Below are 26,029 nucleotides of genomic sequence, written 5' to 3'. Positions count from 1 at the left end.
ATTTTTCTGTTTTATTTATTTGTTTGACGATTTTGTTGGAAGGAGTGTATGAGCTTGATTAGTAAATCACCCTAAATACATATTAAAATATAAAAATTCAAATCGTGTATCTGACATAATTTTTAATTTAGCTTATTTATTTTATCTCCAAGGTACCATAAACTAGAATTAATTTATTTCACGTGCTCGTACAATATAATATTATATTTTATAATTTTTTAATTTTAAATTCAAAATACTAAAGTAAGTATCTGTTGTAATTTAATTTTAGAACTATATCCATAAAGTTTTACAGATAATGGCATATTATATATTAAGATAGAAAGTATTACTGTATTGGAGGAAGTTTGTGTTATTTGATTATCTCTTATACCGAATGTTTTGAATAAATTACAGTTTTAAGTTTTTGATACAATAAATCTGTACTTATAATTTTGAGTGAAAATTCCTTAGTAAAAACATATCGGAATTTCATTATATCGATATTTTTTAGGGATTATTATGGTTTGTATAAATAGTTACTTATTTATTATCTAAATCGAGTTTCACAAAGTTAGTTAAGAAATTATACTATAAATACATATAAGTAGTGACATTTAATATAGCTTTTAGTAAATATATAAAATAGTTTTATACCTGCAAATAATATTTATATTTTATTGGGTAATTTGTTTACTTTGTATTGTAAATTTTTTCTAACAATTTCGCATAATATTTTTATTAAATAAATCATTGTAAACATTTTGCAGTACATTTTTATCAATTACCTTTGTAATATACAAGATACTACATAATTTAAGTTCCAATTTTTTTTTTATATATGTACACAAAATATAATATTTTCTATAGCATAGAATATTTTGCTCTTCCACAAGTCTATTTAAATTTAATCCTGTTTTTACTGCTATTATCGTATTATTCATTTTGTATATTATTAAGGTAAAAAAAAGGTAGGCTATGTTTTTTTTTTTTTAAGCTGTAACTTTTTTTTTTATTTAAATATAATTTAATATTACCTGGACACGAAGTACCCTTTATTTAACCAAAAACCTAAATTTTTAAGCCATTGAAATATTTAAACTTAAAACAATATTTTTAGACTGGTCTATAATTTATTATTTTAAATTTTTCTTCGGATAATAATTTTATTTATAAATAATAAAAATATGAAATATAAAATTAATATATTAAAAATTAAAATATGTAGATATGCATAAAATAATAATTGCGTTAAACATGTAATTGAGTAATTACGTGTAGACTAGTGTAAATACATTTAATTATATCTGTATCTATTCTATTTTAATCACGTACTACGTATACGTATTATATGAGTTCAAAACGTTATTATTTGTTTTTTTTTTCAACTACGACTAGTTAAAAGTTGTTTATACATAAACAGTAACCATTAATTTATTAGTTTTAAAAATAAGATAAAAAATAATACGTATTAAGTTTAGTTGAAACTTGAAACTCAAAACTTGAAGGGTTTATACGTTCCAAGCCACTAGATAGATTAAAACAAAGATCAATACACACCGCAGTACTTTATAAGTAAATAATAAGTTATATTATTTATATATATATATATATATATATATAGTACAGTTCTTTACAACGCATACTTTTATTAGTGAGGAATAGGTAAATATTACACTAATTATAATTATTCAAAACTAACCATAGATAAAATTAAGCACATTCATCTAATAGATTTATCATTATAAAAATATTATTAATTTTTTTCTATGCTTTTTTATTGTGCAATATTTAAATTTACTAATAATGTTATGTATTATGAGTGGGGAAAATGTTTGTCTAGTCAACAGAATTAAAGTATAATATATAATTTATGAGCAGTGATAACTTTACATTCAGCTTATTATATTAAAGATTAATATCACGAGTAGGGAATCCAAATTTAACTCGATATGTGAAAATAAAAGGTAATACGAGTTCTTAAAAATTTTTGAAAGAAAAACAAGAGTTAAATTATATCTAAATATAACACATAAAGTTTGCAATTAAGCATTTATGCTAGCGTAGTTGAGTAGTTTAGAATCTTTATCATTTAAACTCATAGTTATAGGTTATAAGTGATTGCCAAGATGAATAAAATTTAATAAAATATTAGTAGTATAAACTTAAAAAATTATGATTTTTAGATGTCAATTTTTTAAATAGTTTATTGATAATCTGTGTATGTGTTTTGTAAGAATTATTAAGATGCATTTAATATGAATACATGTTAAATATCGATTTTGTGCATAGATTCTACATACTTTTATGTCTTTATGTTATCAAAATGTTTTGATTGACTTTTATTTTGACTATTACTAGTAATGTCAATACGAATTTTGTTTTTTAAGGTATGTTTTTTATAACACGAATTTGACAAGACGAAAATAAAATAAAACATATTTTTTGTATATAATGTATTATTAAAAATATGTGTTGGAAATAATGGTTCATTATTTTCAATTTAAGGTTAAAATTTTACACATGGCTCACTAAAAAATGAATAATAAACAATTTTTAATATTTTTTAGTAAACTTATAAGTAGTTTGAAAAATAAACTATTTTATTCTATTTTAGATACTAGATTATGAAAAATAATGGTATAAATATTAGAGTTTATAATAATATGTAAAAACAATAAACATATTTACCGAAGAAGACATTGAAGACATACATGAGCTTGTTCTTTCTGAATTGTGAAATTGAAGACATTATTGTTTGCTTTTTGGAGTTTTTCTTGGATTTTAATCTAAAATAATAAAACATAGTATTTAAGAAGAGAATTTTTATATTATTCATTAACGCGGCAAAGATTATTAGAAAAGATAGAGGAAGCAGTTGATATTTTTTGTATAGAAAATATGCTTTTTTTTAGTGTACTAAATTAATATAATATTATCAATATTATTTGTTAAATGTAAAATTATTATTTGGTTATAAGATATTTGCAGAATTGTAAAACTTGATTTTTTTAGTATCTTTATATCTTATGAATCTTTCTATATATTAAATTATAAAAATAAGTCCTATAATCGATGTAAGCAGTCTATTATAATTTCTTCGTATTATTAATATGATTGAAAACAATGTCATTCATTTGAACATTAAGTCTATTCTTTGTCTAATCATTTGACAGTCATAAAGTTAACAGGTGTTTATATTACCGACTGATATATATTATACTATACATAGAAAAATACAACTAAATTATAAAAACTAAAGTCTGTATTTTGTTTTGGTACTTAATCACTTTGGTTTTGGTCTGAAGATGATACTGATGCTTCATTTTGCTCATTTTTTCAAATTATATACAGTTATTATACACATTTAATATAACTTTTACAGACCTCGTTTAAATATTCCACAAAAATCATATGAAACACCTGCCAAACTAAATGAGTTTTATCACTTCCCAAAATTCGCTTTGAGGTATAAGAATGTATTGCCCATATTTACTGAATTGGAAATATTCAGAAATCTCGCAGTATACTTATACCATTTACGCTCTTTATAAAACTTTCTCCTAAATCATTTATTTCCAACTCGTAATTTAATAACCCATTGTAAAAATTAGCATGTAACTAAATTTCTGAGTTAAAAAATTCAATAAAAATGAAATTTTTAATTGTTTAAACTATTTTACTTAAAAAAAATAATAACCAAATCATTCATTAACATGAGCATAATATTAATCATTTATAAATAAACGTAATTATGATAAATAACGAAAATATTTATTACTGGTATATTAAAAAAATTAGTATTTTACAGAAAATTTAATATTATAAATATTATTGAAGTCTGAAAACATGATTTACTAATTCGTTTAAAAATTTCAACAGTGTGAAAATTTCTAGCGACAATGGTGCAAATAGTTTATATTGTATTTCATATCACACACGCTCAAAACTTTTGGTAGTTAATACAAAATTCATTAATAGTACTTTGTCATCTAAACACAAAAAAGTTCCCAAAAGGTTGTGAGGTAGTATTTTTGAATTTTAAATTTCACGACAGCCGGATGCGAAGCCTTCACTTCCGAATTCCGTTTAGCTCTAGGGTACGTATTTGAACATCCGGTATGCAAAATTCGTCAGGAAACAATCTTTCGACCTCCAGTATAACAAAAATGTCATTGTGTATTTCGTTAGATAATATATTTATATATATATATATATATTAATAAAAAATATTCACCCTTCACGCTGTATGATAGATTCATTGTGGTTATTCATCTGGTAGTACAAGTTTGAAAAATAGCATGTCGAAAGGCTCTATAATAATATTAGCATTTTTAAGAGATTTAGTGACTTTTATAACGCTGCCGTGGATGAAAGGTAAAATGAAATATTATTAAAATGTTTGACAAGTATATACGGTGTCAGTAAAATATTCGATATTTAGATAGTTTCATCATAATGATGTAAAAATCTTAAGTTGATTTTATTCTTGCTTAAAATTATTAAATTATTAATAAAAAATATAATGTACTATAATTATATAATCAATAGAACAGGATTGCCCGAATTGGGGCACAAGGTAAAATTTATAAATATAAATTCTATGATTTTGTAATACAATTTTGAATATAAGTGTATAATATATTATGGTAAAAATTATATAAATATCATAGTATTAAATAACCTTATAATGATAAGTATACATGAAAAAAGTATTTGACACTCACAAATTTTAAAGCAAGATTCTAAATAATATGGAATTCTATCAACTGATAAGTTGGAATAATTTTATTTTTTCAAAATAGTTGTAATAATCTAACCCTTTAACTAATAATGGTAATGAAATAATAATAATAATAATAAATAGTTTTCATTAGATATAAATGAAATATTTTTTTATTTTTTTTTATCGAGTTGTTTAGTAAATAGTGTTGATATTACATTTAATTAATAACAAGCTATATTTATTAATTATAATTTTCTTTATATTGAAAAAAAATATAGTAAATATGAATTTTTTTGAAGAAATTGTAAGAGGATTTTATATATTTGGCACAGAGAGTGAGGAAAATGTTTGCAGATGATCCCGACTTAGAAAAAATATTAAGTAATATCACAATTATTTTATGTATAATATGTATAAATATATTCATAACTAAATAAAATTATTTTATTTTAATTTTTTTCTTGAATTTTGTCTTAACTCAAATAATAAATTATTAATTTATAAATATTTTTCTACATAGTCGTACGATGCAAGTACTTTTACTTTGATAAGATCTATAATTCAATTGGAAAATTTTTTATGATACTCCTGTACATGTTAATGACATAATTTTATTTTAAAGAAAATTATTTATGGGTATTGAAAATTAATTTTTAATACTAGTCACCATTAAACATTATACTCTAAGTATTGATGAAAGTTTTAATTAATTGAGTTATAAAATTTATTTTCTTAAATAGGTATGTATATAACATAGTTGAGTTCCAGGATCAAGTTCAAATATATGTATTTCCATTACATTTCTACAATAAATTATTTAATTAAACATAAGTCATCAATAATAGGTAATAAATTATTTTCGAATTAATTGAAATAAAAAAAAAAATGTATTCTTTATAAGTTATATGATGTTAAAATAATGCATTATGAAAATATTATGTAAGCAAAAATAATACACTATATACTTTTATTTTATACTTAGCCTAGCTTATAATAATATATTTGTAAAGTTAAAATTTATGAGTCTTATGTCTAAAATTTTTTTTATCACAGTCAACAATATTACTATTTCGGATATAATTTACTACCCGAAAAAAGCACAATAACTGTCCAACTCTAAAATAAAGTATATCCGTTTTGTTCGGGTAATATTCATTTTTCGTGCTTCAATCGCAAGATTCCTCACTTATCTCGTTCGTTGTTTCTCTCGATAACACCCTGTACATGTTTGAGTAAGGTCTAAATAAATAATGAATAATCAGGGGTTTTTCGCCCTACCGAATATCATTGAGCTCGTCACGTAAGTCCTTGTTTTTGTACAAATTCAATAACCCCGTTCACCTTTCATACAATACATACCTATGTGTGTGTTGGTTGTACAAAACATTTTCGGAATATAAATTTTAGTGGGGAAATAATTTAAACACGTTTTATATGTTGATTTACAAAATTAATTATATTGTCATTTTGATATTAAATACATGTATACATTCGCTTATTCCTATATGAGAAAATAATGGCAATTTGAACATAATTTTATGCAACCTACCTATATTAATCATAAAATGTTTTTAATATTTACAATAATACGTAGATAAAGGTACATAAATTACCCATAGCTATAATTAAATGTTGAGGAATTATTTTACAAAATTACGATACTTGCAGATATTCAGACAAAATATTATATAACATATATTTTTTATACCCAAATATTTATGACATATAATTATTATATTTGTAAAGAATTAATTTATTAATATAAACGTATAATTTATCAATTATTTGATAAACGTATAATCGTATAAGCTATGTAAACATTATAAAATTTTTGTTGGTAGAAAGAATACGAAACTACAATAAAAATATAATTTTAATAGCATAGGTTATACGATTTATACATTACAATAGACAATATTTTTATTGGAGTTAGAATTCACTTAAATGCTTGTGATAAATTATGACTTGGGCTAGGGACTTCATGCTCCAAAAAAATCTTAAAATATGCATGTATTTATGCACTTGAAAATTATTATATATGTTCTAAAAATATGCAAAAATGCTAAAATATACTCTAAAAGATATTTTATTTTTCATTAAAAAATAATTTATTATTATTGTAATTATTATTTATTTGTTATTTAAAAAGGCGTTTTGAATTTAATTTTCACAATAAAAAAAAAACTGTATTAATCTAAAATATTTTACTAACTATATTAACACCAGATGAAAACACATACAATACTAATAAACAATTTGACATCTACTGACCGTATGGCGTATTCGGCTTATTCCTTATCGACTGATTATTTTTCATAATACACAAATAATTGGGAAAAAACACCGTGAATAAATTTAATTATTTATATTAAATCATTTTAATGCACTTTTCAATTTTTAGAAAATTAATATTAAATATTGTATATTGTATACTACGTACAAAATATTATTTTCTTTAAAATTTGAATTAAGTACTTAAAAAACAAATATAACAAAATATGCACTTCAAAGAAAAAAGAGCTGAATATGTTAAACAAAAATTATTGTTTTTAACTTCTAGTGCTAAAAAATACATTTCTGTATTACTGAGCTATGTTTTTAATTAAAATTAAAAAACATGCAAACTTCTATAAGTCCCTGACCTTAATTATGACCTATGATCAATACGTTAATTTTTGTAAAATAAATGAAAAAAAAAAAGATTTGATATTTTTAGCTCTTTGATAGCACAAGTATATATTTTTTTTTAAATAAAAGATATATCGTAAAAATATTTATTTTTAATAAATTTAAAATGTTTACCATCCATTTTATAACACTTTTATACATCATATTATCGTGGATCACGATAAATTTAAAATACGAAACGATTATCTAGGCATTTTTATTTTTGTATAATTTAAATAATTGACTTAAATAATATATTATATTAACACCCTGTTGTTATATAATAAACTTAATAATTAAATTTCATAAAAAAAAAAATAAATACTTTGTGTACTATAGTACATATACTATGTTTATAGTATTATTATTTATTATATACACATTTTGAACTAAAATCGTAAAGTAATTTCATCAGTCGTCATGTACAAAATACCAAAAGTGAATTTAGGTTTTTATAAGAATATGTGATTTTACTCCAACACTGACGAGAGAATTTTTTGAAGATAAATCGAAATAAGTTTTGAATAGAATCAAATATATAAGAAGTACCAATAAGAACATCCATCAATTTATTTCGGACCATACAAACTCATATTATATAAAACTCGAAATATATATTATATATAATACTTGACCATAAAGTTCAACAAAAAAAAAAAAAAAAATAAACCGTGAAAATATTATTATTATTTTTTTTTGTTAAAATGTTGAAATATTATATCCAGGAATTATGAAATAACGCATAGAAGACGTTTTTGAATATCAAACATGATGTATATATGTTTAAAAGACTAGAATACACTTTAAGGTTTCTAAAATATTTATACCAACTACATTTTAAAAGTTTTGCAAGCACAATATGAAAAGTATTTTCATTATTACATAATATGATGTAACTATTGGAATTCATAAACTTAATACAGTGTAACAAATAAATAAAAATGTATGGAAAAATGATTTTATAAGTATACCAATCAAAACATTATTTATTATAAAGTATTTTAAATTATAATTTTTAATATATTCATTATCCACTAGAGATTAAAAACGTCTGAAACATCAACTTGGATCTAAAAACAAATGCATCTGGATATAAATATGGATTTAAATTTTAGGTGGAATAAGTGGTATTCATATAGAATATTTTAGCATTCTAATTAGAAAATTATACCACAAATGTATACATATCTAAAGTATTTTAGACTTAGTGCTATAAAGGAAAATATATTTATAAACGAATTTAGAGTTCAATCATCATAAGCTTAATAAATTATTTTATTTTTATAGAATATTTTTTCAAAAAAATATGAATTGAGTATATTTTATTTTTCATTATGAAAATACAGCGGTTATACGGTTTTAAGTATTATCGTATATATTAAATTATAATTAAAAATAATATTGTTTGAGTTAGCTAAAGTTCACTGTTCATGAACAACTGTTTATTCACCAGCTATATAAACCTATTTATATTTATACTGAACGGAATTGCTTTTAAAATAAACTTTCTAATAACAGAGTATATTATTAACTTTATAAATTTATTATTGAAATAATCTCGAAGTACAATTGATTGTAGAAATCAGTCGCAAATTTCGATTTAAAAAAAATTTTAATAACGACCGACGTTTATATACCACGTGATACAACACAATATAAGTTATGCGTATACTTGAGAGATTTAATAAATATAATTTTAAGAAAACTTAAAATTTAAATGGTTTATTTATTCAATTATAAATTTAGAAGTTTATAATTAAAGATTTGAAAACAGAACGGTTGAAAACTTGTTGTATAATAAATAAAGCATATGGAAATTAAGAAGCGGTTTTGTATGAAAGAAGATCAAGTCAGTGACAGTTAACAATATTTTTACGGCATTACGTTTATGAAAAAAATATTCAAATTTTCAGGTTAAAAAAATAACGAAACCAAATAACTAATTATATTTAAGAATGTGATATATATATAAGAATTAAAACGATATTGCACAGTTATAGTTGGTAGCTTTTTTTTTCCTGTGGTAAAAATATTGTCTTTTTAGTATAGGATTGTACATGTACAATAGTCCAAGTGATTCTTTCCCTCGTCAAGCAATTTCTAACAACCAATTTACGGCCGTGTGACTCAAAATGGAACCTTTACGCTCACGGATATTGCAAATGCTGCCGTCGGCCAAACCGTGACAGCTGCGGGCCGACGAAGAAAATTAAAAACAGACGAGCGTTCGTGATTAACGAGCACCACCTATACACTATATAATGTATGTGTGTTGTAAACGTATTGAAGGATGATCGTTTTTAACGGACGCACACTTGTTATGTGTCATCAGCCGGAACAAGTCGCTCGGGGAATATTTATCGACGCGATCGCCGCCGACTCACCCCTCTAACCTTTCTACTAACCTACAGTTAACGTCCCACCCACACTCTCTATTTTCTAATAATGATGACGTGTTTATATATGCACGAATACGTGCCCAGGCTTTGCGGCGGCGACGGTGGTGGTAGTGGTCTTTTGTCTTTAAACAATTTCGCTGACCGGTCTGTCATATAATATGTATATAATATATACATATAATATATTTGTATATAATATATATACATGTTTAGGTACCTAACACCGTCGTACGCTGTGTTTCATAAAACAAATTACGTAGGTACGTGCCCCGGGACCCGTTTATTGTGCCGATATGGACGAATATTGTCACGTTCGCGGCACCGCCGAAATATTCATCGATTATTCGGGATTAATGCGCACAATATGTGAATATGTATATTCTATAATGTATATAGTACATTATACTGTATATGGTATTGGCTTTTCTCGTCGACGGTAGGTACTTACAACGATTATTGTCGTGTATATTATTGTTGTGTTTAGGTCTTTGTGTACTAGGTAAAATCACCACTCTGTACGGGTAGTATAATATAAAATATACATCGATTTAAAAACGGACATAGGTAGGTAAATAAATAAATAATTTTCGCACCTAATCGAACAAAAACTTTGATATTATTTTTTGTGCCAAATCAATTATGTGTGGAACACTGCAAGAGTGCAGCATATGTAATGATATGATTATTATTATTTAATTTAAAAACAGAGATTTAAATACCCTAAAAACCATCTAAATATTAAGCGCCTTAAAAAATATTAAAGAATTCACTAAAAAAACGTAAATTATTTCTAATATAGTTATATTATTATACTTTAAAATTAAAGTTTATGCCATTCAGGCATTTAATAATATTTGGCACAAAAAGCTTTTGTCAAACATACTCCACCATAATATATCTCGTTTATATCTTTTATTACTCTACGTACTTTTGTAAGATGTTATAAAAATTAATATTTCAATATCTGCTCTGTCAGCATTCTCAAGAAGAGGTAGCTACGCAGCTACATAAAGGGGTTAAGTATCTCCGGGGTAACCCGGAAGAACTGGTTGGACCCCGTAACACACGGAAAGATGTCAGCATTCTTCAACTATCAAGTTAGAATCCATGAACAACTTTGTTTAACATTTAACATGTACTGCTGGTCTACCAGATTCCAATACCACTATAGCTCAGCCAATTTTTTATTTATAACTTTTTTTTATTAATAATATTGCTTTTAGAATTGGCATAAAATTAGCCACAGGAAATATTAAAAACCACTAAAAAAATACAAACGATATAAATAAATCAACTTACAATACTTTTGCACTTTGCTTAGTAATAGTATTTTGTAAATTAAATTGATAAAACAATCTAAGTAAGCAATTTTGTAAAATACCTAGATTCCCATTTTTACAAAAAATTTATCTGAACGACTCATATTTATTCTAAAAGAAAATCATTAAATCTTAAACTTCATAACCTAAGACAACTTCTTCGTCCGAAAATCTTTCTCGAATAGGAAATTCTAATTTATAGACAATTTATTCGTCCTTCAATGATATGTCGGTAATCAATTTCGAAATATATGTATCATAACATTTCGCCACGTCAAAATGTCCTAGATCCAGGACCATCTTCCTTGTTATATAAATAAAATAAATAAATACTTCCTATTTTAAGTAGCGTCTCTTGACGTTCCAGTACGCCACTAAGAGATATTTTTATTCATAAATTTTGCTTATTTTATATACCTATAAGTATATAACATTGTACATTTTTCTATTTCAATAAAAATAAAACAATTTTTTTGAATAGTTTAATAATACAACATTGCGTTGAATGAAGCTCATTGTACATAACAAATAACTTATCGGGAATCGGAATTATACTATATCAATTCAAATAATTTTAAACCACGTTAAACGTGACAGAAACTACAGTAAAAAAATACCCTAATATCAGGAGAATATGCATATTTTTATTATTTGCTATGAAAAAAGATTAATTATTATGTATGGCTGTAATATTATTTTTCATTAATATTAATCTTTATATTTTATTATTTTTCTTATACTGCACATAATATTATTACAGCATTTTTAATGAAAATAACTATTGTATATTATGTATAGTTTAAGTGCATATAATTTAGAGCTCTAAATTTATGTCAAATAATACGTCGGAATCTTTAAAGTACAAATGATTTGAAGTTTAAATTTTTGAATACAACGTTAGATATAATATTTGCAACTATAATAAAGTATATATACCATTATAATATAATTAATATATTATATAGTACCCACTATTCACTATTGTATGAAATCGATTTTATTTATTTATTTTTATAGTTTATTATTATATCTACACAATTCCTGTAGTTTGCTTTAGTAGATATCATAATTTTTATTTAAAAACGAAAAACTTAAGGATGTGTGATACAAGTTGGGAAATTATAAAATGTTTTTTGTTTTAATTTTTAAACAAGAAAAGTGTGCGTAACCAAATAAGTAATACTTCAAACTTGTTACAAAACATTAATGAGAAAACTATAAAACTTTTATTATTCTTACCGATTTTTAAAGTGTACGAATATCTTAAGTTTGAGAATTTTAAAAACAATGACTTTTTGTATTTTCAATGTTTACATTAAATACATGAAACAATTTGATCAATAATATTATCTTTGAGCGTACATTCAAATAAAAAAAATTAAAAAGATATACAAAATAATATATAAAATACAAATAAAATAAATTATTTATCGAATATTGAAATATAGGTACCATTTAAAAAATTAAAATAATAGTTTTTATGATATTTTAATACACATGTTAAATGCTTATAATAAAATATATATATATCGCAAATAAAACAAATAAAATAAAATAAACAAACTGAAATATTTTAACGTTAAGTGTGATAATTTCAATAATAACTAAAAATATGAATTTTCCGATTAAAAAAATTGTAAAAACAGTTGAGTTTTACTTAAAGAAAAAAATATTGAAATAAATTTAAAATAGATGCCAAGATTATATGGGCTTATCACTTACACGCGTATTAAACATCGCTATTGTTTTTCCAAAAAAAGTATTTTTCAAGATTCTTGAAAATATTTTATGAGTAAATAATTATTTGATGACATAATAAAAACCTATTGATTTATTCAATGTAAAAGAAAAGGATTTTAGGAAACAATACGTGTTTAAGCCTTAGAACTTGCAGAACAAATATTATAATATATCCTATTATACTTTAGAAGACATGTTGAATACTGTGTACTTGCAATAGTATTTATGTATACAAGTAAGGTCGTATTTTATAGAATTTTTCAATTTAAATTTATTTTAGAAAACCGTGTATTAAAAATTCGTATCAACGATAAATTTACATAATTATTTACTTTGGTAATTAGTAAGAAATAAAAAGTCAGAGGAAGCCACTCTGCTGCATTAGAGTAAGTTTTAAAGTATTAAACCTTGGTAATTGTATAGTTTATACATACTGTCCTTGAGTAGGTCACTGTAAGAGATGTTAATTTGCACGCAATCATAAACTATTGCTTACAATTCTGCGTAGGTGTATGATGCCTTTATTTTCAAGGATTTTTATTTTTTATTTAAATTACTATTAGTATTTAGTAATTTATTTTTCTAAAATAATAAGTACTATTATACTATTAATTAAGATAATATTATATATAATTTATTTATTTCTTATTTTAGGTGGATACCATGCGCTGTTGAATCATAGGTTGGTGGTATAAATAGTAAACAATACATAAGTCGCTCGATTTAGAATCTAATCTATAGTTTTAATTTAGAATACACTTTTAAAGTGTTCTATTCAAATAGTTTTTGGAAAAACTGATCTTTAGAAAAAATATTAACAAAAATACTTTGAAAAACGTCCAAACAAAAAAATGTCATACAATATATAAAAATTAAATATAATACCTTCCATTAATAATATTTTTTAATTGATATTATTTTTATACAGTAATATGATGTATTATAAAATCCTGATAATCCAATTTTTTTCTTTTTATACTCTCTCGATTTCAAATTATTATGAAATTTTTCATTAAATATTCTATTACAATTTATTTATATAATTTATTATATTTTGGAGAATAATCAAAAAATTGTGTATTGCGTTTATATAATATATATAGTATGTTATTTGAAACTGTAATTCAATTGGTTAAGAAAAATAGTGAATTTTCGGAAAAAGGATAGTTTGGTTTAACTTAATCCTAGAATACAATTTCTTACACACTTTTTCGGTATATTCCCTACAATAATGTATATAGTATGTTTTCACTTTAATAACCTATTCCTATAAAACTTGGCATCATTATAATACTATAAAACTTGCCTAAATTGTTATAAGTTATTACAATGATGATGGGACGATCCTGTGTTGAACTTTAAAATACATTAACAAGCATAATATATTCTCAGTATAAACAACGCTACGTTTGTTTAAAATTTATCACTTATCATTCATTGTTATCTTGATACTTAAATAATTATTCTCTATATTTTTAAAAGTTTCAAAATAAACAAAAAAAAAATTCTAAATTTATCCTTACGTAACTTTAATAATAAATTATACGTTATTCAAATATTATTATAATATGAAAACAAATACAATTTTATTAATTAATTTGAAAAAAATAAAATTAAAATTCTTTGGTATGAAAAAGTAAAACTTAATTTATTTTCCTATAATTTATAGACAATACAATTTTGGGTGTTTAAAAAAGTCCTTTATCTAGTCAATTTGTTTTATATTAAGAGCTGTATTTAATTTTATAAAGTTTTTAAAACTAATTGGTTATGTATGTTTAGGTATCTTTTAAGTGCTCTCAATGACTAAATTACTGTAACAATTCTCGTTTACAAACGAGAACATGGACATTTTGTGGTTAATTTCACTTCAAGTGAGTTTTTGTTATACAATTTACAAAGAGCTAAGTTTCAAAAGTTATGTATACCAACAATTATAATTATTATATTATATAACTTTATAAATGTTTCTATTGTAGTACGTGCTAAAATTATGTATAATTTTAACAACTATAATACTAGATGTAAACATTTATATCCTTATATAAATACTTTATATATACTTTCTCTAAATTTTTGAACTCCTGATAGCAATTTTAATAGTGTAAGGATGTTATAATTTTAATATAATTATTTATTTTAATATTTTACTTACAACAAATTAGTTTTACGAAGCTTGAGAACGACGAGAACTATGATAAATCAAAATAGTCAATATTACAAGTGAATTATTTTTACAACATATATTTTAAAAATTTTATGTTAATTATTTTATTTAAAATAAAATGCATTGATTACGAGTACTACAAAATATTATTAAAAAATATGGTTTTAAAGCATATGTTAATAACAATCACAATTGCATTTTGCATCAAAGTGACTTTTAAATCGTGTTTATATTATTAGTAAATTATTGTTTTAAAACCTTTCGTCAAATTACAATGTGGATAAATATGTTTTTACAATTTAGCATTATAAAAACAACAATAAAATCTTATTAGATTAAATACTTTACTTCGAATAATTCTTATATTTTTGATTATATTTGTTTTTAAACATACATCATCTACGTTTTCTAATGTTAAATACAAGTATAACGTAATTTGATTTTATTACCTTTTTTATTTAAAAAAATGATCAAGTTATAAACACGTACAACTCGTACAAACGTAAAAACATATAATACGTTGAAAAAAAAAAAAAAAAAAATAATAAAACGATAATCCGTTATCTACATAAATATTTATAAAAAATTATTGGTGATGGAAAATTTTATGAAGCCACAATTTAAAAGATTGAATAAATATCAAAACAACGTAAGCTATTTCTATAAGTAGACATACTAATATATAAATATGTAGTATTTTAGACGAAATTACCCACATTCGGTTATGCTGTCACATTTATGAACACTACCAACACAAAGGCATCATCAACACACTATAGTTTCTCACATATATTAAAGCTCCGGTTTATCTAGCGCAATTGGTAACGTGCGTTGTCAAGTGTACAATGCGTATATATATTTTCATCTCGATCCATCATAACTTCGTGTCTCACAATATTCACATCAGTGTTGCGTTACTTCGCCAATGTCAGTTTCGATATTTCTTTTCCAATCATATGTTTTGGCAAAGTTTTTTAATATGAATATTGATTCTTACTCGTAAGACATAACTCAAACCACTAAAATATTTTTATAAACTAACTTTCTAAAAGTCATTAAATTAAAAACATTACAAATTTAATTTAATTAAAAAAAAAAAAATGTTTTTCTACAATATAAGAAAATTTTTGGTTTAAAGATTAATTAAAATACATTTTAAGGTTTTTAGCATAGGTCATGTATAATTTTGCAACTAAAATACAATTTACTTCACAAAATGTAAACAAATCTTAATAATATAATGTATTTTTTGTATACACTGTTTGTCTACCTACAAGTAAAATATACCAAATATTTATTGATAATATTCTAATAATTTTGTTTATTGATACTGATTTGTAAAAATATAAAATTTTGAATACAAGTTTTAGCTTTAAAATTTTTTATCTTTTTTGTGTAAAATCCTATTATTTTATGTACTTGTAAAAATGTAGTTGAATATTGTAAAATCGTTAATGTTAAATTAAGACCACATAGGTAGGTTGGGGTTAAAGAAATATTATTGACTAATACCTAAACTTGTATAAGTGAATATTCATAAAACATAATATATGCTAAAACCTGCTATAACGTTAAATATTAATGCAATTTTGCATACATTTAAAACGAATGTTATAAATTTTATTTTATCACCACAAGGTATATTTCACTAATCCATATATTTTTTAGAAATTTAAAAGCTCTTATTCTTGTCTCTGATGAATTCTTAAACATGTCTAAATGTTTACACACATGTACACACACGCGCGTGTGTACACTTATATATTTATTCAAACTTGCCTACATATAAAATGATAGAGCAAATGAATGGATCGTATACTATGTAATATCTGTATGCATACTTTTGCACAAACACTAGTACCGCGGTACTTTGTCTTGTCTCTTACCATAGAGGTTTTCATTTAATGTAATTTCGCAACCTGTCAAAACGTGTCTTGCCGCCCTATAGAAAATGTTTTCCATATTTATCTTCCAGCTGGCTGGATATGACGGATCGGGTTATGAACACTGTACGTGTTGGGGTTTAAAGCGAACTACACAAGTGGGTGGAAGTCGTTAATGTAGAGGGATGACGAGAGGCGAATGGCCACGAAATACAACGTGAATAATAAAACGGATCAAAATAGTCATGATCACAGTATCATTATATCACAGGAGACTGAATTATTAGCATTTATTGGTACTTATATTAATCTATGTTTGCAGTGGTACATATTATATACTATAATGTACGTATTAACGGAAAATGTATAACGCTGTTAACTACGGAATATCGATTTAGTTTATTATATTCACACATCTTTTGATGAGCAATTAAAATAGCATTTATCGAAAAAAAATGTATAAGACTAATCGATTCAAATCAAAGAAACATAGCTCTTTCTAGTTAATTTATTGTTTATTCCTATCTAATTAATTGTAAAAGTATATTTCAAAAGATATTTTACACAAGTACAATAGTTGTGTAAAATGAAATAAAAAAATCTCTACAGGAAAACTTCAGCACAATATAGTGATTTATCTTAATATTAAATTTAAAAGAACGATAAATTGTTGCGTTCAAAAAACGAATTTTTAAAAGCCACGATTACTAATTTTTCTTTGGAAACGTTTAACAGTTATCAGTAGTTTTTTTGCATTCAGACAAACTATTCTAAGAGAATCAATAAATTATTTCTTTAAAGTTTTATAAAGAATAGGTGTTTTTCTTTAAATGCGATACATAAAATATTTTGACCTTTTTAATAGTTTATAGGATTATAACACAATAGTGTTCACTGAAAAGAAAAAATTATTAATTAAAATATATTACACTATTAAAAAAAAAAAAAAAGTCTAAAAGTACTGAGAAAGAAATTGTTTCAAAAAAAAAAAAAAAAAAAAAAAGGTTTTAACTATATAGTAAAATATAATAAAGACAATTTAATCAAAAACTAAAGATACAATTTAAATTATCTAAACCAATAATATGATTGATTTTATGATAACATATACAACAGAAGAACTAGCAAATTTAAAATCGTTCAATTAAAATAGCATTCATTGATATTACTTAAGAGAGTTTAGAGTTAACTTTTCAATATTTGAGTTTTAAAATATAAATTGAGCGATAAATGTATTGGTTTTATAATAATGTGTATTATTTTTGCTCACCACTTTTTTATACAAAAACACTTCAATTTTAAGCTTAGAGATAGTTTCTGGTGCCCACCAGGTCATTTTGATTTTATTACAGGTAATGTTTTACTCACTATTATTATTATTATTATTTAAAACTTTTGATAATTTATATTTTATAACATTAATATATACAGATTAATAGGAAAACCATACTATACAACTAATTAATTAAAATATTCTTCAAATAAACTATTCCTTAATTTTTTAATTTTTTATACTTTGTATTTTTTGGTCCAAATAAATAATTTTGTAGAGGTTGTAATAATTTTATATTTTTCTTTATTTATTATTATGCCACAAAATGGTCATAACTCAAATTATTTTTAAAATAAAATATACCTTTTGTTTACAAATATATACCATCATATTACAAGACCGCAATAAAAAATTATTTTTTATATGTAAGTACTAAGATTAAATTTTAGAAATGAGAACACAAATATTAATAGATAATTAAAGTAAAGGTTATTTTTTTATGAAAAATTTTATATTATATCACCAGAAAACAAATAAAAATCCGAATATACATCAAATATGATTAATCATTTAATTAAAAAAAAAAAATGTATTAACCCTTTTGTCTTTCTAACTTATACATTTCACATTTTCAACACAAAACAAAAATAATTATAAAAATAACAATGTAATTCCCGGTGTAAATTCTAGCATATTCCGGTTTCTATTAATCATATTTATATTTATAGAATATGAAGTATATTATTCTATTTTTGGCATGATAAAATTAATTAAACTATCTAAGTATTATGTTAAAATTTTGATGATATGGCTTTTTTTATTTAATTTGTATTTACTGTTTTATAGTTAAATAAAATATAATTCAGAATAATAAGCAATTTTATTTCATATTATATAATTTTGATAATTAAAATAAAATATATAATATGTAGGTATATACGCATAGATTTTAATATTTTTTTTTAGAAAGTTTACCAAAATTCCAATTCAACAAAGTTCAAATTTTCCAAAATATTATGCTGTAGAGAATACATTATTGACCCTTTTTAAGTCTTTAGCCATAAATTCATTCCGATCCAAAATTAAAAAAAAAAAAAAAAACTATATTTACAAAAGTTTTTATTATTATCTAATCTCGTCATTATCACAAGTTTCAGTAATCCTTTAAAATACATAAAACTTAAATGGTACTTTTATCTGGTAGAAGTAACACACTCTATACATTTAGATGTATAATGCCAATCACAAATCACAAAATATAAACATCTATTAGTTAAGTTTCATTAATGGGTAGTTTTTATAACATTTTTTTTACTTATTTATTTATGTAAATTTTTATTTTTTAATCATGTATTTTTTTTGTTAATTGCATCTCATGTAATGATTGTGCTTTTGGGTATAATTTATTTATTTATTAAATCCTCTATTATTTTATTTTATTTTTAATTCGTGATTCGTTACACATACTTGTAATAAACTATTGATGTTTCAAAAGCAACAAAGAATTGTCGTCATGAAAGTCATAATAATTTTAGATGCGCGTGTACAGAGGAAATGTGTGTGCTTTTGATGTGTAGGTACTTTAAGTTATGTTTTCATTTCATGTGATTTATGAGAAAGAACCGATGGATGGCTATAAAATAGACCAAATATTTTGGTTATGCAGTAATAGATGAGTACCTACCGCATAGGTTAGGTTATCTATATGCCACAATAATTGAAGAAGGGGTATCGCTGTATGCGTATTGTGACTGTTGTAAATGCCGCATTAGAACGATTGTTAGTGAGTATGTGGTGAAAACAGTTGAGTCAGGATAAGTGCAGTGTTAGAATTATATTATATCAGAGAGCCAATAATAATAATGAGGACTTGAAACTTAATGATATTTGTTGGGAAAGTAAATAACGAGAGTAAATCTAATTTGATACAAATGTTTTTTAAAATGTCTAAACTTAATATTTTTTTTTTTTGTAAACGTCTATGAAAATAAAAACTTTAAATCATAAAATCAAATTTTTAAATAAAATAAATATATAACATTTATTTTTTTAAATTTTTTATCCTATATAAAATATTTTAATGCTAGATATTTAAAAAAATACATACTTAATAAAAAATATTGATTTCATTACATTTCAGTGGTAAAACATATTTTTACGCTTTTATTTTAAACTAATATCATTTTATAGTTCACTTTTAAAATGTTTATTATTACCATTTTACCAATGACCAGTAGCGTATTTAAGATTTATTTAAGGGGAGAGATATGACTGAAATATTTGTTCTCCCTTCACTCGAAATAAATGAAGATACTATCAATTTATTATAACTACACACATAATATATATTATATCTATACATAGTAGATACATAAGCTTTATAATTAAATCATATAATATATTAAATAATGAATCATTTATTTTTTTATCATTTACAAAACTAAAAAATGCTAAAAAAAAGCCAAGGGGGGGAGATATATCTCGCTCATCAACCCCCCCCCCCCCCCCGTAAATTCGCTACCGTCAATGACCCATAATACAAGATTTTAAAATTAATATTTAATTATTTACATATTTTTAATTTGTTTAAGGGATTAATTCCTGAGCTTTGATGACGATTATAATAGAAATAACAACATAATGGTTTGACGAAACGATTGCCCTACATTTGGGATGGCCTTACATTCAGTAACCAATGCGGTATTCTTTGGCTTACGCTCTTGAACTCGTAAGTAACTGCGACATTATGTGGCTTCGTCAACCAATAAATCCCCCAGAGACATGACGTCAAAATTTTTGTTTGTTCGTCTTATTATCAAGAATGTGTGTGGGATATAAAAGAATAGAAACATGAAGTGTTAAATCAATTATTATTTAATAATAAATATGGCAGAGGAAAACGTCAATATTTTTATAAGATCCAGTAAATATATACTTATTTTATGAAAACGTTCGAGGCAATAATTGGACCAATAACATTATTGTTTCAGAGCTGAGTAAAAAAAATATTAAGACACTTTGTTTATTTGACAAAAATAATGTAAAGGTATTTTAAACAAACAATATTATGAAGTATGTTTCATTTTAAAACTATAATAAAATTTCAAAAAAGACTATTATTAATGAGAGTACATGATAATAAAATATTTAAAATAATAGTAATAAAGTAATAATTTAAAATCTATATGATACGTAGTATACTCGTATAAATATGCTCAATTTTTATATGTAACAATTTATTGCAAAAAACTTATAATCACTATATTATTTTGATTTAAAAAAAAAATTAAATTGTTATTTTAAGCGAAAATGTATATACTTACTGTAAATGCATTGAAATAAATGACTAGCACATTAAAAAAATACTTTTAAATGCGTTAAATTAGAATTGCATAAACTTTTCGAGCTTTTGATAAACCTAATTGATGAATATTTTATAAATCTTCCTGTATTATAATTTTTTTCTAAGGTCGTTAAGTTAAAGTAGTAAAACTTTTGCAAATGTAAAGTTTTTGTAAATCATAACAAAAAATGTCTTTGCTCATTCGCATATTCTCTGTGGAAAAACACATTAGTATAAAAAATCAAATTTTTAAATTACTGTATCATAGATATCATAAGTTAAATAAAAACTATAAGTACTAAATTTAAACAGTTTCTTTAATGACAAAAACTTTCGAAGGTAAATTACAATTAAATTAAGTGTTTTTTTTCTTGACAACAATACAACTACATTATTAAATTAAAAAGTCTTATTGAACTTTAAAATATTTATTTTTCACATTAATTTAAAATCATCAAACAATACAAAAAAAAAATAAAAATAAATTAAGGTTTTGAACATTTTTTATCAATATAATATTTTTACTTTTTTTTTTATGAAAACATGCATTTTTAATTTTATATTCCATAGAAGGATATTTTTCTAAATAAAATATTAATGTACTTATTACTTTTGAAATATAATATAAAACAGTATTTTTAATAATTATTACCAATTTATTTACGATTTTTTTTTTTTTTTTATATATTCAATAATTTTAAAGTGTGATTTATAAAAAAAGATGAAAGTAATTAATTAATAAGTATCCAACCACACTCACTATCATATTTTATATTTTTATATAATACAAATCAAAAGTTTGAAACTTTTTTAAGCAAAAACGGTAGTGTGAAGCGTTTTAAGCTTGTTAACTAGTAACTGTAAACGTTAAATTTGTTTTTTATTAATTTAAGTGCTTGTTTAAATGAAAACTAGTTTTGCTTTTCCATTTATTGATTTTAATTATTGTTTTATTTCTTAGATTGTAGCAGACTTGCATTGTACTCAAGGTTTGTAGTTGAACCACAATTTGCTACTTAATACGCTACCGAATTTTGAGTTTATTCACAGCCTCTCATTTACACTCCTAAATTATGGTAATAAATATTTTGATTTTCATAATTTGTTAATTAATCTTCATCTTTAACTTTAACAGACTCAACTCATCGTACTCTGATAATATTATCTAAAACAAATTTATTCAAAATTGTAATTAGAGTATTAGTTTTAAAATAATTAAATAGTATGGATTTTATAATCACGACTAATATTAAATAGTAATGTAAAATGTAAACAATTTAATGTATTATTTTATACATTTTCTATTCAGTTATGGACCTATTTTGCCTATTCAATACGCCGTGATAGAAATATTTAGACTGTGCTTCTTATTAAATATAACTTACATTGGAAAATGATACACCGTGGTGGTCCACAACGTATTTTAAATAAGACAACATAAAAATATTAAATCATTTAAATACAATTTAATTTTTATTGTATTAAATGTGAACACTGGAAGATGTAACAAATTCTTAATTAACAACAAATGGTTAGTTATTTTTCATTATGAATCAACGAATCATCGTTGATTACTCTCAAACATTTCTAATACATACATTTTATTTCTGATTTTTAAATTTTCACAATATATTAAATAAACATCGTATTGTTTATGTTAACAAATAGAGTGCAATACTTTATGAGAAAACAATTATAAATTAAATAATTAGTTATTATATGAATTACAATTATGAATACAAAAAAATGTATACAACAGTTTATTGAACAATTTTCTAGGTTACGTTAGGTTAAATATCATGAAAATGATACATTTATTATACTTAATAAAATGTGTTATATCAATTATTATTCATTAAATTGTATAAAATATTACATTTTAAATTTGTTTTAAACATAATTGTATTCAACAATAGAAATAGAAAATAGATTACGTCCCTATCTATTTTCTCTAAAACGAAGTTGGTTTTTAATTACGATACACACGTTAATATTTTTAATACTTTACATAAAAGTAAACATAAAATATTAAAGGGTTTGTAAGTCGTTTTAATGAAAAAAAAAGTTATACATAAAACTAGAATTGTGAAAATAAAAATTAAAGACTGTCATTTTGATAAGTTCTACTATAGAATAAATTTAATTTCTGGGAATTTGAATGTACTAATAATGAAATAAAAAATTTAACCCTGTCATTCATTGCATTTCTGTAAATATATTTTTTCAGAGTTTTAGATTGCTAATAAAAAATAGGGATAACTGAAATTGTATTACAGATAACAGATATAAATAAATATTAAAAAAAATCGATTTTAAATAATGGAATGTATGTTTTATGATAGTTTCATAATTTAAAAATAACGTGAAAAATAATAATTTGAGGACAAAATAAAATTGATATAATGTTAGTATAAAAACTTCGATAGTTAGTAATATAGTATCAATATTATTTGAACTAAAGGAAACCAAAAATAAACATAAATTATTTATTAGAAAAGATATCTAAATATTTGCAATAAATTTAATATTAAAATATAAACGTAATTTCATCAATTTATATTTTTACAGCCACATAGACGGATAGAAGTATATAGCATGTATGTTAATCATTGAAAGGGGCCCGTCATTGGTAAGTATCGTATTTTCTAAAATATGCTTTGGTGAAATGGTTAGACGGAATAAAAACACGTAAACCGAGTATTGTGTTACATTACAAAACTGACACAGGGCTATAATATTCACTATACATAGCGTACTGAATATACACAAAGACCAGACAAGTATATATATGTATACAGATTTTTTTTCTAACGTGGCAGTTTTTTTTTTTTACAGAGACGTAAAATACACATAGTGTTCAAGATGTAAAAATATAGTAGGCGTTAAAAAAATAATAATAATAACAACAATAAAATATGAACATTTTGCAGCATTAAATATTACGTACATATTATTTTAATATACAGTATATATATTGAGCAATCCTAAAAGTGGCTATTTATTTATCTCAACTTGTATACGCGTACCACGCATGCATATTATTATGCGGTATGGATGAGCTTTCTGAGAACGTTATTATTATAGGTGCTTGTATTTTACGAGATAGAATTTCCGTCTGCATGCGCACTGCTAGTGCACTAATAAACATGGGTTTTAAGAATATATCCCGTGTAAACATACGATGGTAGTAAAAACTATTCGAGTTCGTCTTCTCCAATATGTAAGAGTTTGTGTTCACCAGGGAAAACATTGTTTTCCCAACGGATATGCTTGCCAAGAACAAATTATTTTCCAATACACAAGAAACATTCTCTGTGGATAATATTATTGCTGACTAGTTATATATTATTTAAGTGGCTACTTTTTCTAAAAACAAAAAAAAAAAAACTTAAATACATGTAACTAATATATACGTTATACATATTAATGAACGTGTTTAAAGTATCGATTGTACTTAATATTAAGTTTTTGACGTGCGTGACACCTACATGTATTGTGATGTTTTAAATTTTATTTTATTTTCCAATGGCATAGTCTTACTATTTAAATCGTGCTAGCATAAAGGCTAAAGCCTTGACCCAGAATTAATTTTAATTAGATTGAAATACTACAATGAATAGAAAGATAACTGTTCAGTTAATGAATAGTTTTATTCAACGTTTAGGTTGATCAAACTAAAAAATATATCAAATAAAACATATGTACCTACAAAAAAATTCAAATTAGAAATGTATACATTAACATGTCACTCTCAAAGTATTTAAACGTTTCATTCATTATTTTTAATAACAAATTTTTAATAAAATGTTTTCTAAATATCAAAATGTATATAGTTGTTAAAAAATATTATATTTTTATTGGCTTACATAATTTAATAAAATTATACAAAAGGTTGGAAGAACAAAAATTCATCGTTTAATTTTTTAATTGGAATTTATTTCAAATAGATTATTTAGTAGTTATATTCAAAGACATTTCAAAATTATGGGTTTGACAATCCAAGTTATTTAATTTAATTTTTTTTCTCTAACGTAGGATTGAAGACTGTAGTATTACTTAAAAATTAGAATACATGTATTTAACTAGCAGCATCTTAAACATAAAATATCTTAAAAATAGTTTTTGATATTTGTAAGTTATATTACTAATGTAATTAAATGAATATAGTTTTGTTTTGTTTGTATTCTAAGCACGATCTTGTTCAATTTTGATGTCATATACAAAAAAATATATCGTACGTTTTTAGAATAACATGTTTTTTTAAATAGAGATACATACTGATTATTTACAGTGTATTGTGTTTTATTACCTAATATAATTCAAGTAATAAAAACTAATGGGTTAGACTGGTTAAAGTATATAATTTATTTGGTTTAATTTTACGTGGTGAATAAAATAAGTTTAACATTTCCATTTGGTGATCACATACCATATTATTTAATAAATCAAAATAAATATTTTCATTTTTTGTAGGTCGATTGTATTTTTCTTTTCTTATTTTTTTTTACACTAAAAATAAAAATGTATCAGTAA

The 26,029-nt window shown here is 23.2% G+C and overlaps 1 protein-coding gene across 1 annotated transcript in view; it reads right to left on the bottom strand.

Annotated features, from left to right (window-relative positions):
- LOC112591919 (calexcitin-2) overlaps positions 1-26,029 on the bottom strand; it is a 76,600-nt gene that overhangs the window by 32,204 nt on the left and 18,367 nt on the right. The window contains exon 2 of the mRNA XM_025335861.1: positions 2,671-2,768. Coding sequence (XP_025191646.1) covers positions 2,671-2,731 — 61 coding nt within the window. The 5' untranslated portion in view covers positions 2,732-2,768. The remainder of the gene's footprint in view (positions 1-2,670; positions 2,769-26,029) is intronic.

The sequence above is a fragment of the Melanaphis sacchari genome, unplaced genomic scaffold (assembly GCF_002803265.2).
Source record: "Melanaphis sacchari strain LSU unplaced genomic scaffold, SCAv2.0 Contig147_pilon_pilon, whole genome shotgun sequence".
NCBI lineage: Eukaryota > Metazoa > Arthropoda > Insecta > Hemiptera > Aphididae > Melanaphis > Melanaphis sacchari.
The sequence above is the reverse complement of the archived record's forward strand: the minus strand, read 5'-3'. Positions and strand labels throughout refer to the sequence as shown.